The following is a 13,969-nucleotide window of genomic DNA, read 5'->3' as shown; positions in this document are numbered from 1 at the left end:
AATCAATATAAATTCGTACGTTTTGTCTGTAAGAATATTTATATTCTTAGTCAACTGCCAATTATTTTTTTTATTATATAGATTTAGTTGATTATGTAACGATGATTGTGATGATTTGTTGACTTTAATATTTTTTGGTAAACTAGAAAAAAGTCACAAATTTTACTTTACTTTATTTAATTCCTCCTCTGCTGAAACCCTAATATTCAGTGAAATCCGTTCCGTATATTGTGTAATCAAATGATTGTAAAATTGATTTATCATTGAGCATCTTATCTTGGAATATAATTCAACAGTGAAAGGGATAATATCACACATCAATTTATAGTAACGTAATAAAATCTATCCATGTATTCTGTACGTGCGCGTAACAAATTATATTTTTGTATTTTTCTTCTTTTTCAATAGATGGACAAAGCATCACAGGATAATAGAACAAAACAATGTAATCCAACTCATACACCTACTGGTCCAGGACATGAAGCGGGATATCATGGATCAGGGACAAAGGCGGATTTGGATAACCATTCCAATCAAAAGAATCCTAATAATCCATTGTACAAACACTGAATTAATTGCATTGTATAAGTAAACTGCAATTGTAGTAGAAAAATAATGATTTCAGTGATGCAATAAATGTACATTAATACAATAACTTTTGTTTACATTTATTGTAATTCCTTTCAAGACAAACATCTGCACGAAGACCCCGAGCTATTCTGTTCAAAAAATTATATAAAACGTATTGTACATAGAGTATATGTGTAATACCTAGCAACTGTAAATAGATGTAATTATTCTTTTTGTAAATTCATGTTTCGCCTCTTTTCATGACGTATATTTTCCATTAAATGGATACCGTGTTTACAAAACGACAATTAGATAAAAATTACTTTCTGTATATTGTCAATAGATTATTTTCTAATCCATTTACTAAATCACGAACGAAAATTGAAATTTATGAATTGTTAAATTTAATACGAAAATTTCTGTGATTTCTGTTCTTATATTCTTAGATTTCTATTTAAAAAAATTTTAAACAAAAAGAATAATTTTTGTGAAATAAGAAGAAGTAACCGCAAATTTTATTGTCTGCATTGTGACGTGTAAATAGTATCTATTTTAATGTTTCGAGGTTTTCATTCTTATTTGTTAAAAAGTAACTTTCTCTGTAGCAGAAAGTATCTAAAAACCATACAGATCTGATTCGGTTACGCTCCAAATACTATTTATCACTACATAAAGGATTCGTTCTACCCGAAAATATCATTGTATTTTCATCTATCACCATGAAATCGTTGGTATGTTGCATATCATTAATATTGGTAATATGTATTATGATTTTTATTATAAGTGAAAATGTCTGTGTATTATTTTAGAAAATTATCAGCTTACTTTGTTTTCTCACTTTAATAATATTTGTGAATGTAAAAGGTAATAGAGGAAAAACAACTATGCAGAGTGATGCTATGGAAATTGGTAAGATTAAAAACACATTATACATTGTAGATATAGAATTCCACTGTTCGAATTATGTTTCTATAAAATAGTTTATTCGAATCTTTCTAAGTGCCAGTGGTTATATTTGTTATTAAATATAGGTTGGGGTTGATATTCAAATTGATCCACATGGATTGATTATTGCACCTTTTATTTTTTATGGGACTAGATTTATTTTCTTCCAGGAGATGTACCACGTGTAAAAATAAAAGTATTTCGTGGTTCAAATAAAGAACAAAATGGAGAGCAATTTTCTACATGGGGATTTTGGATTAAACAACCAGCGACAATGAAATGAGGGCACGTTAAATATCACTTTGTAATTATTGAGCGCATAAAAGCTTATGGTTTATTTTTCGTATGAAATACGGATACATATATATATACTTTATTGTAGAATAAAACAAAAGAATTTTTTTTTAGTAGAATATGTAGGTACATAAATTATGAATCAAACCAAAAAATGTGAATACTTTTTAAATCTTGGTTATTATTTCTTGATGAAATATTGTGAACGTTATAAATTTACAAATTTATACACGAACGTAATCCCTGGGGATATATTATATAGGTATACGTTGAAAAATGTATTACATATTTTTATGCATGCACTATTAGTTTCCATAGTTTTGATTAAAGTTTTGCAAAGAATATTACGGGAATTTCAATGTCACACAAAAGGAGCTTGACATTTTTGAATGTCATGGTACTTAAAAAGAATTCTGTATAAAAAATGGAAATAAAAATAAATACTGCATATGAATATCATATATTGTTATTGATAAATACTGTTTATTAATAAAATTATGTTGTCAAAAAGAAGCGCTTTTATTTCAACTTAGAAACGAACATTTCGTACATTACAATCCAACATCTTTATATCGTTTTGAATCGAGTTCCATAAATCGAGCCAGATTCAAATAATATTAATGCATATGTAAGATTGATAAACAATACTGTATCATAAGTACGTGTATATCTATTGTCTGTTTAAGGACTGTATCAATTAAAGGTCCGTTGGAAAAAAATTCATTGATTACATTGAAACATGTGTAGTTTTGTTTATTATTCTTTATAACGTACGTATTATTTTTTGAAAATATTGTACTCACAAAGGTGAATAATAATTATTCAAACCTCTTTTTAACTATAGTCTTTGAAATAGAAACTTCCTTTTGTAATCATTGTAATCTTCATGCATGACATTCTGCCTAATTTTATTTAATGTCTATTTTTTTTTGGTCGACAATTATAATCAAAGCTTTGTTATACTTCTTAAAATAAAAGATCGATACTATGTATACATATACATTATACATATATACGATACCAATATCTCTTTTTTTATATAACAAGGCTTTACCATATGTAATTTATCAATCTTGCGTTGACTTTTACCATTTATCTACTTCTTAAAATAAAAGATCGATACTATGTATACATATACATTATACATATATACGATACCAATATCTCTTTTTTTAAATAACAAGGCAATATCATATGTAATTTATCAATCTTGCGTTGACTTTTTTTACCATTTATTTACCTTGATGATGTAAAGAAGGGAACGATTCTTCAAAAAAGGAAAATACTAGTTGAAATAATTTGTAGATGATTTCACTTATACATTAAATTTGATCATAGCCTTAATAATTAACGCTTAACTTCTATAACTCACAATATAACGTTTAATATCATTGACAAAGGTTTCGTTCGATCAATAGATCGTATTACATTAATTATTATTATCATCTTGGAAGACATCATTGGAAGACTCGTTTCATGAATATTATCGTATCTCATTTAAGTAACGTATTGTGACTGCGAGATGCTCCTACCCCTTTTTTCCTTATATTTGATATCTAGATTAAAAAAATAACAAGTTACAGAATACTGAGTAGAACTGTTGATCTTTCTAAATAACAACATTAATATTATTTTTACGATAGCTGATCATGTCATAATGATATTAATATTATTCTGATATCTTTTATTCCTTTTAAGGTCGTGATTATGTGGAAGTGTGATCAGCGGTAGGCGGCTTTATCTTTCATTTCATTCAACCTGTATTCCTTTGGTCATAAAACATTTACTCAATAATAAAAGCCCAATCTTTATATGTATCTTACAGTCTCTTAATTATAACCGCGCAATATTTCTAACAATTACCATACACTTTCATTACGAACAAGTGTAGTTATAACATTAACCAAGAATGAAGTCGAGAAACATAAAATATTTTCACGTAGTAAAAACTAAGATTGCATTAAGATGCATATAACAATTATTGCTGTATATGGCTTCTAGATGTATATAAGTGAATTAGATAATCCCTAAATTAACCTTTCCCTCAGGGATCAACTGGTACACTTATTAAGAAACTAATTATAATGCTAGCGAAACGTTCGGACAAAATTGCTGGCGGACATTCGGAGAAGCAGCTCAAACAGTAATAATTGTATAGATCTAGACTTGTATAGATCTCGGAAGCTAAGTACCTAATATTTGAGTCAATTGAATCGAAGAACATCTCGCAGCACCGAACTACTGCTTCAGCTATATTCGTATTGCTTAAATTAAGTGTGATCTATGCGGCCTGCAAAGGCCTTGGAAGACATTGGATTATTATAACTAATTGTACTCATCCGTACATAACTGGTTACATATTTGCATTCGCTTGCACGACGAGGAGACGTTAGAATAGACTAATTTGTTGTTAACGTGTTGGCAGCTAAGATCCTGAAGTAATCATAATGAGAAACGTTGTTATTCTCGGTTTTACACGTTCCGCCGACTAAATACCTCTAATTGTAAATTTAACAACGAACAACGCCTCCTCGGCGCGGCGCGTAGTCAACGTGTAGATAGAAATTACAAGATCCGCAATGTAATTATAAAATCCCGAAATCTGCGTAACAGTAGTTAACTTGTACGTACAATATTCACCGCGTGTTTCGCTTGTAAACGTATTGTGGAAGACATCGATCACTTACAACCAGCAATATATTGTTACGTTTACTGCGCTCTAAATAGTCTAAATGTTGCCTAGAAAGCCCCTGAATGTCGACGATTTTTGTCAAGGAGAAGGAAGACAAAAACCCAAACGAAGATGATAGGACGCATGTCGAAGCCAAAATGTATACGCGAATAAATTCATTTTTTCTTCTCTACTAGATTTTCTCGCCTTAAATAGATCATCTGCTAGATATGTGTGAGTTCTGGTTGAATATAAATATACAATCTCAAAATGTCTCGAACCTTTTCGATTAAACAAATCTGTATGTTATATCTATTCAAACAATCGAAGAGATATACATTTTTCTTTTTCATAGAATCTCCCTAGTCGATGACACACAACTAGAATCTTTTTCTTTATTATTTCGTACGATTAACGTTAAAAAACGTTCGAAACCAGCAAAAATATAGACGCCGTCATGTTCTCAAGGGAATACGTAAGCGGATTGCACTGCAGTCGTTAAAAGCGATACGAATATTATCGTACAGTGCATATTCGATACATGTGTCATAAAATTTGATTCCCTTGAGCAGTATATCTACACGTACTTCTTCGTCTTACATGTTTCTATTTCCGTTGGAGAAACAAACGGAGATTAAGAGAGCTGAATCACACGTGTGATTGTTCAAAACGGCAGACCGATTTCAAAGGCATTAATCAAGGCAGAGCCTGAATCATATACTCCGATTACACCGAAGAGTACACCGAGAAAGATTACGAAACAATCGTACGCGACTGCGCTCCATTCCATGGAGTTTCTCTTTAGCTTTAAATGAAAATAACACGGCCATATAAATGATAACATTGTTCCGGTAAAGGAGCCTATGAACCCCATAAGAATACTGAAGTGGGGAATGAAGATCGCCATAAGAATGGTGAAAACGATCACACCAACTCGCCACGCCAGGCCCCAGACTTTCAACTCGCGATCTACGGTCCATATGGTTGGGAAGATCGTTTTTGGTCTGCCTCTAAAGAACGCTCTCTCGAGAAGTTCGCAGGCAGCGTAATACGGCAAAGGATAGGAGAGTGCGGCCTTTATGACCAGGCAAAAATTCACCAGACCCTTAAAACTGGGCGAGTGTAAATTATTCGTGATCACCTGCTGTGTATCATTCTGGAAAGTTAGAAAACAGATCCAACCAAAGAGCGATTTGAACGCGGCGGCCGCGATATGGCTCCAGTTTAGCATCCAATCGAACTTGGATCGATCGATCAGATTGCCCTCCAACGTAGGTAAAAATATCTGCGAGGTATAGCTGAACACGATCACACCAAGAGAGATTGGAAAATTCTTTAGATCGGGCATCCATTTTACTTTGGACCAACCCCAATCACCAATTTCCAAAAGACAGTAGCCGACGATGATGGCGTTTATGAACAAGTGAGACATCGTGCACCAAAAACTAAGGACTGAGACATGCTGTAGGGATTTGAGAAAACCGAGAGGTAGTAAAAATATCCCGATCAACATCATCCAACTCCTAGTATCGATTGCGCCTTCGGGGAACGTGCCTATCATCAGATCACCACAGACGACCACATATAAAATGCAAGTCATAAGTAATTCGATGATCTGAGCGATATTCACCGCTCTAGCACCCCACGTTGGTCCGAAACATTCTTTCGCAATGGCGACATATGAATCCCGTACGCGTACGCGTTGGCCAGTCGTGGTATCCAATTCATATAAACATTCAACGAGTATTTTGCCAGTATAACAACAGATATGAGCTATACCGATCATCGCAGCAATGGCCCAATAACCACCTCGTAATACGGCGAATGGCAACGATACGATGAACATACCCTGCAAATGGAACACATAAATCTAATCTTGCGGTATCGTATAAATACCAGAATCTGTTGTTGAATAAACAATACCTGTATAGCATTTGTAACGTTCCATGCTGCTTGCCATTCATTAATTTTTACTCCTGAGCCACCAAATTCGCCACCACCTTCGTCGTATTCGCTAAATTCACCACTACTGACACTTCCTGTTCTAATTTTGTCCCTATGAAATTAAATCGCATGTATGAGCTCTTTCTACGTAAGAATCTTTCTTCGATCGAATAGCGAAGAACGAATTTACAATAGCTTCAACAGTCTTTTTTATCTATTACTATACATACGCGGAAACGTTCATTTACCCGTTTCGTTGATAGCTGAAAGAGTCCTCAGCGATGCCTACATTATTCTGCTCCCGATATGCTTGATCTCCATTCATAGTTATCATTTCCGTGTTATCATGACCTTCGTCCAACGATTTGAACTGTGCATGTCCACTTTGTCCTGGAGTTTGTCGTTGACCTGGACCTGGACCGCGAATAAGTTCCATACACGGACTATTCTCTGGCCACTTAGCTTTCAATGTTTCCCAAGCAACGTTTATCGTTGCTCCAAAGGATGGTATGTAGAATCCGCGAAAATTGGCCATTATTTAATTCGTTGCTTCTGAAAGTAGGCAAACTGCTTTTACAATCCTCGTTAAAATTTCCACGTTAGTAATTATGCATTCCCTCATTTGAAAATCTTAATAAGCAATATACTCGATTGTTGCTAATTATTTGTATTATATTTACAAAATTTAAATTGTATATTAACAAATATTATGATATCAATTATAATATAACATACATAATATGACTGTCAACTGTTGCGGATGAGCAATGTTGTTCGGTGTAACTCGGCAATTAGCATTATCAACTTTTAAGTATACTAAATATTATATATCAGATATACTTAAAGAATCCTTTCAATTTATACGAATTATACATATGTTCTATGAAAGTTGGTAAAATTCCAATATAGAGAAATATCAATGAAATATAAATATATAAATGTTCATATCTTGCAATAAATAATAAAATGAGGGGTAGAAACGAGCAATAAAATTCTATAATATTCGATTACTTTAGTATTCAAAAAATTTAATAAGACATTTGCATTAGTTATGGGAATTTTTTAATGATTCTTTTTAGAGTAACTCAACCAACTCTGCCACTTTATAAAAATAATTAGAGTAACAGATGCAACACACGATATACAGGTCATTTTAATCGCTTAAATGAGAAGAATGGTTGAGTATATAGCGCGACACAATTCCATTCGATTAACGAGGAAATACTTTGTACACGTGTAATTGAACCCCGTGTTTAAATGACAATCCCTCATTGTGTTCCGTAAGCTCTTAATCGATTTAATCGTTTTTCCATGTACGCTTCCAAACTTTTCATATATGTATCTGATGTCTCTTTTATGAATGTTTGCCCCTGATTTCTTGTATTCTCAAATATCGACCGGAGTCTCGATTTCTTGCTTCACTTACCGAATGACGAATAAAATTCGTCCCGCAAATATTCAGGGAAACTTAGCGGCGTTTGAACAGTGCGACGACAGATGCAACTTCCTCCAGCGCGAGTCTCGTCCCGTTTTTTTTAATTATTTTTTCTAATTTCCTTGCCAGGCGTAACGAAAGGCTTGAATTAAAAAAGGGTCCAGCAGCAGCAAGTCCGAAGAACGGAAATACTTGAAAATAAAGGGTCGAAACCGTCTAACTACGTGGGCTACGACACCGCATGGTCGTCTACGGTCTACCGCGATCGTCGAGTCCCTAATCGCGAGCCCTTAATCGCGACATAGACTACGGGATTGGCGTATCAGGGGTTGGGAGATCCGAAGAATATGGCCAGCATCCCTCGAACGCGCAAGCCTCGATCGATGTGGTCCATGAGACATCTCTCGACATATCAGTACTGTATTTAAAAGTCACGTCTCCCCACGTGAAACGAATTAAAAGAAAATGATTGCAAATATCTTATCTAATATAAATATCTTAAATAAATATCTTAAATTATCTTATCTAGTATTGCAATATTTGACTCGATTAGGTGTTTCTTGAGGCACCTAATGTCGCTTTATTGGTATTAGGAGCTGTCTCTGTTTCTGTTGATATCTTAAAAGATCACTTGACAAGACGAGACTGGTATTGAAATTTGTAAGAGGAGGTCGCGATTTAAACGAGCGCTTTTTCAATTAGACTTGAATTTTGAAGATTAAGCTGTTTTTATTTTTTAAATATTTATCGAATGTGTAAATTTAGAGCCATAATTTAAAGAAATATATTTTTTACGCATGTTTAAAGAGTTATTAATTGGCCACAGATACATTACAGAAATACATACGAGACAATCTCTACAAGTTGAACGATAATTATTTTCCAAATAATGTAAAATGATAAGAGAAAACAATTAATGATCCTTAATCTGCCTTTATTTTATTAGCCTTTCCTTGTATTTTTCTGCGTACCTGCCGATTTCTTCTTTGACCGTTAGTATCATTTTTTTAATAATGAATATTTTTTGTGAAAGCTATGCATTGTCGAAAACAACATCCAATACAATATCTAATTTCATATTTCACACTTATATATTTTGTCTATATATTATATTTTTGTCTTTATACATTTTTTAAATACTTGTAAATACTGATGAATAATGGAAGCAACGGACATATGGATCTCTCGAATTTTCCCAAAGAGAGTTATGTTACATATATTAGCAATAATCATAAATAATTTTAATCATGATATCCTACTTTAAAGTGAAATATTAATATGTATTATAAATATTAAAGATGACAGCATAGCGTAAAAAAGTTATTTTTATGCATAAGTTAATATTACAGAACCTAATTAAGCAGACTGCTAATTATTTACTAAAAAATATTTTGTAATGTAGATAACATTTGAAAATAGCAATAATTTTATTGTTTTGTATATAAATGTATATAATAAGATGTTATTTTGTTATTTACTATAATACAATATTAAAGGTATTATAAGAGGGAAAAACCAATAATTTTTAATAAATAAAGAAATCAACTTGTTTATTATTCATCTTAGATATGTTACTTTTCGTAATGATAATTGATAATTGATATTAACTTTACAATCATTTGTGTCCCTGCGTTTTGTAATTAAAATTATAACATTAACATCCAAACAAGCGATTCACGCATATAATATGAATACTTTACTATAATATATTGTATACAAAATAACCGCTAATTGTTGAATTTAATAACTCTGGTAACAATATAAGGCCGTGAGATCACAACAAAAAATGCTTCTAACTTCTACTCTAAAGATATACGTATCGATGAATTTATAACTTAACTGTAGTAGAAGAGTGTGTTTGTGTGTGTGTATGTGTGACTACAGCAGAAGTTTGACATTTTCTACTAATTTTCTACAGTACGAAGCTTGTGTTACTATCATTCTGTTGTGGTTTTATATATTACTCTTGGTATATTTTACCAGGGTTAACTAAAAATTTCTGCTAAATTAAGTCGATTTATTTTTCAGTCTTCCACTTATATGTATATAGTGTATACATTTTTTAAATGAATGCATATAAACCAGAAAATATGTAATTTTGGGTATTTTGTATATGCAGGAATGACACACAGATATTATAGTAAATGTACAAAGAGGAAAAATGTTAAATTTAACATCAAAGTTGGAGGACTAATAATATGTCACCAGCTTAGTCTAAGAATACAGCTAAATATTTGTCTTTAAATAATACAGTCGTAGATACCAAATTTTGTACTAACTAATTGCCCACCAAATACACTTAATACCCACAAATTTACATTGAATTGCACATAGTGACAAACAAAAGACACACAAGCAAACGCCATGAGATATACAGACATTTCTTAAAATTTTTATATAATGTTTCACAATGTTCAAATATTGTATAAGAAGTACTGTGTAGCAAGTAATTTTATCGAAGATACTTTTGTTTTACAGATCCAACAATAATCTATAACGTAACTATATTATACGACATGACAGTTAGAAATTAATTCTTTTATATGAGGATATCAATTATAACTTTAATGTTCATGTGGAAGTATTAATTTATATTTTGTATGTCGAAGTAATTAATTTACTCATTAACATCCCTTTGTGTCTGATGTGAGTCACTATCCGAAGTTAAACTTTCAATAGCACTATCTGGTTGTGAAATTGTTTCAGAACTCCTAGTCATACAGAGTTTATTAGATTTAATTTCTGTACGACTGGATTTAAAACTCTGATCTAGATTTGAATTTGAAGTGGAATGTAATGATATATTAGACTGAGCAGAAACTGGTCTTTGACATGAATGCAACATTAATTCTGGTCCTCCACCATATGTAGTTAAGAAGAATTGCCAGAGTTCTTCTGGTATTTGTCCATAATCTGAACCTATATATAAGTTTTATATTAAGATACACATATAAACTTATTGTAAAGACTTGAACATACTATAATTTGAAACTTACCAACTTTGAGGATATTCTGACCATTCTTATTTATTATGATAGAATTGTTATCAATTGGTCCTGGTGGTTGAGTCTCTTTACCCCGTACAAAACTTTGCCATTGACGTAACCAAGCCATAGCCAATCCATATATGGCAGTAGGATTGTCAGTGTTATGATTTAGCTGTTGAAATACTTCCATCTCATACTGTCTCCTTTTTTGTAATGATTCATATTTTTCTTCACAACTTGGACATTCATATAAATGTGTACACGCTGGACCCCCTCCAAATCTGAAACATTATTTTAGTCAATAATTAAAGTTCTAAATTAAAGGAATAATTTTGAAACATAATTTATGTAATACTTACGTATTATATAAATATTCCCAAACTGCTTGTGGAATAGGCATACTAAGTTTATCTACAAATTGTGCTCTAACAGGATTAACACCACCATGTGGACAAAGAAAATCAGAATTATCTATAGGTCCTGGTTCCGAAAATGTATTAAAACGATTTATCCATTGCCTCGATACAAAAAAGTTCAGATCAGACAGTTCTCTGGAAGAAATTTCCATCAATTCCATTGTTTTGTCGCGTAACTGCAACATTTCTGGTGACCACTTTTTATAAAATAACACATAAGCCTCACAATGCTTTACAGTTTCTGGTGAGACTTCTGTGACACATTGATCATCAAATTCAAACCATTTATTCACAATAGGATTTAATGCATAACAAGTATAATGACCACCACCAGCTGTGCCATGATGACAAATAACTGATATTAAATCATACATGGTTACTTTGGATACACACTCTTTATGCAAATATGGTCGCATATCTAATCCTTCTAATGGAAATGAAACATAATTTGCTATTTTTGAACTAAACATTAATTCATGACGAAACCTTTTTAAATGGACACATAGTATCTCAGGTAGTTCTAAAACTTTTGAAAATTTAATTCCATTTCGCAGTTTGTTACACTTTTCACAACTGTACATATTGTCTCCTTTAAGTTCATCTGCACTAAAAAATGCAGAAAGACAGTCATGAAGACTAACAACTGGCCCCCAAAACCAAGAACGCATCCATTGTAAGAACCATGATAGCCAACCAGACTGATTAGTTACATACACAACATCTGAACATGGTCCTGCCTTCTGCGGAGTTAAAGGTCCTTGATGTAACATATCAATATGATCTCTACTTGGAATGGGTAATGACAAATCTTGAAAAGTTTCTACTCTTGTTGAAATTCTATCACAAGTTAAACATTGTACGCTACTTAAAAGTTTTCCATCAAATATATCACTAATGATACTTCGTGTTTTCATTTGTTTCTTAGTCCTGTATTTCACAGGTGAATTTTGTGTTGATCTTTGTTGTTGAGAAAATGGTTGACTTTCTACAGTTGACTTTTTGATATTTCTATTTGTGAATTTGCTTCTTAGTTTTTCTGATTGAGATACTCTAGAATATCTTCTTTTTGTACCACGTTCACCTTCATCACTAAGAGAACTTTGTTCACTTACTCCAGAATCACAAGTTTCATATTCGGCATCTGATTGGCTAGAACCATTGCCATCAATTTCAGTTTCATCTTCATCTGAAGACTGTTCCCCTAGTCCCTTTAATCTCAACACATTGTCGCGATCATCTTCAATATGTTCTTTTAATTCTTCATGTAACTGATCCATAAAACATCTCAAAAATTCTTGAGTATCATGTTGATGATATCCCCTAAACATTGGATGGACTGTTCGAATACCAGATAATATTCCATGTGGTACAACATATCCTCTGGTTTTCTTATTCCACATGTCTCGAATAAGGTTTAAATAGCTTAAGCTTAAACCAGGTTTTCTATCTTTGGACATATAGCTAACCATATGACCACAATCCAAAAAGAACTGTGTCAAAGGAGGTACATTTGATAAAGCTTGAAGTGCTGCATTCATGTAACATGTATTACCGATGTTTTGAAGACCGACAAGACCTCTTGGTTTCCCAGAAAAATCTTTGCTTTCATCCGAGTCTGTACTATCTGGTGAATCACCAGATTTTTCATTAAATGATCCATCTTTCTCATAATTCACTCTATTTATAAGCTCACCATAAAACCTATTGTTTATAAAAAAGAAAATACATTTATTTGGTAAATACGTATGCCTCAAAAACTTTCAGTATTTATTTTTTTAAGAATATAGTATAAATAAGAACTATATAAAAAGAATAGATGAAATACTTACTTATCCAATATAAGTCGATTAAGATCATCTGTTTTACAATCTATATTAATAGATGCATCACCAGCAAACTTGTTACTTTGTGGTTTTATATCTACTTGAGTAGGTGACACTGGTGGTGATGGTACATGCCTAGTTATAACTTCTCTTTTACAAGAGTAACACCATATACGATTTGTGGAAAGATTCATATGAGCACAATGATTAGGAAATTTTTGGTTGTGTACAATGCTATGATCCAAATGTGTTTCTGGACACCCGACCCAACGACAATCAGGGAATAAACACAACCATAAGTTAGGTCCATCCGTATCACATTCACTACATTTTTTAAACTTTTCCTTTTGCGATACAACAATCTCAATAAACGCGAGATCACCACGATTGGCGATATGAGGACAATTCCTCGAAATTAGAGGCATTTGGATTTTGATATTCGTCCTGTCGATTATTATTGATCGTAGGACGCGAAATCGCGTGTACACTTTAGTTTTTCACATTCGTCTAAAATTTGGTTTACACGCGACTCGAATAATATTATAATCATTTTCTAACCTGACTGGGTCATGTCGTTCTTGGTAATCGAACATTATCCACGAAAACGATTGTCATTGGAGATAGTTGTGTTGAGAAAATTAGGTATTATAATCGGATAGCCAATGTAACAGAAAGAATACAGGTTGGTGTGCATGTTACAATCGATAATCGAATTGAAACCATTTAGAATAAACTTACACGTTGTCATGTTTTCATGATTCATATTAAATTTATGTTGAATAATTAACATTCGCATAATAATTATTATAATTGTTTATTTCTAATATGTATTTATGTCTCCAAAATGTATAATTTATATATATAGTGATATTAATCACAATATT

At 32.3% G+C, this 13,969-nt stretch overlaps 2 protein-coding genes across 3 annotated transcripts; both read right to left on the bottom strand.

Annotated features, from left to right (window-relative positions):
- Positions 1-2,267: 2,267 nt before the first annotated feature.
- LOC126925006 (vesicular inhibitory amino acid transporter) lies at positions 2,268-8,236 on the bottom strand. 2 transcript variants are annotated; one of them, XM_050740085.1, is made up of 4 exons: positions 7,851-8,236; positions 6,673-6,976; positions 6,404-6,536; positions 2,268-6,329 (listed from the first exon to the last, which is right to left on the bottom strand). In XM_050740085.1, the coding sequence occupies exons 2-4, from the start codon at positions 6,957-6,959 to the stop codon at positions 5,145-5,147; spliced, it is 1,605 nt and encodes a 534-aa protein (XP_050596042.1). In that variant the 5' UTR covers positions 6,960-6,976; positions 7,851-8,236; the 3' UTR covers positions 2,268-5,144. The 2 variants fall into 2 exon arrangements, with proteins under 2 accessions (XP_050596042.1, XP_050596043.1); XM_050740086.1 differs by having other exon boundaries at positions 6,673-6,973.
- Positions 8,237-9,381: 1,145 nt separating this feature from the next.
- LOC126925001 (ubiquitin carboxyl-terminal hydrolase 20-like) lies at positions 9,382-13,854 on the bottom strand. The gene is made up of 4 exons (XM_050740074.1): positions 13,092-13,854; positions 11,206-12,963; positions 10,856-11,127; positions 9,382-10,778 (listed from the first exon to the last, which is right to left on the bottom strand). Exons 1-4 carry the CDS (start codon positions 13,508-13,510, stop codon positions 10,477-10,479), a joined length of 2,751 nt encoding a protein of 916 aa, XP_050596031.1. The 5' UTR covers positions 13,511-13,854; the 3' UTR covers positions 9,382-10,476.
- Positions 13,855-13,969: the final 115 nt, after the last annotated feature.

This window comes from Bombus affinis, chromosome 15 (assembly GCF_024516045.1).
Source record: "Bombus affinis isolate iyBomAffi1 chromosome 15, iyBomAffi1.2, whole genome shotgun sequence".
Lineage (NCBI taxonomy): Eukaryota > Metazoa > Arthropoda > Insecta > Hymenoptera > Apidae > Bombus > Bombus affinis.
The sequence above is the reverse complement of the archived record's forward strand: the minus strand, read 5'-3'. Positions and strand labels throughout refer to the sequence as shown.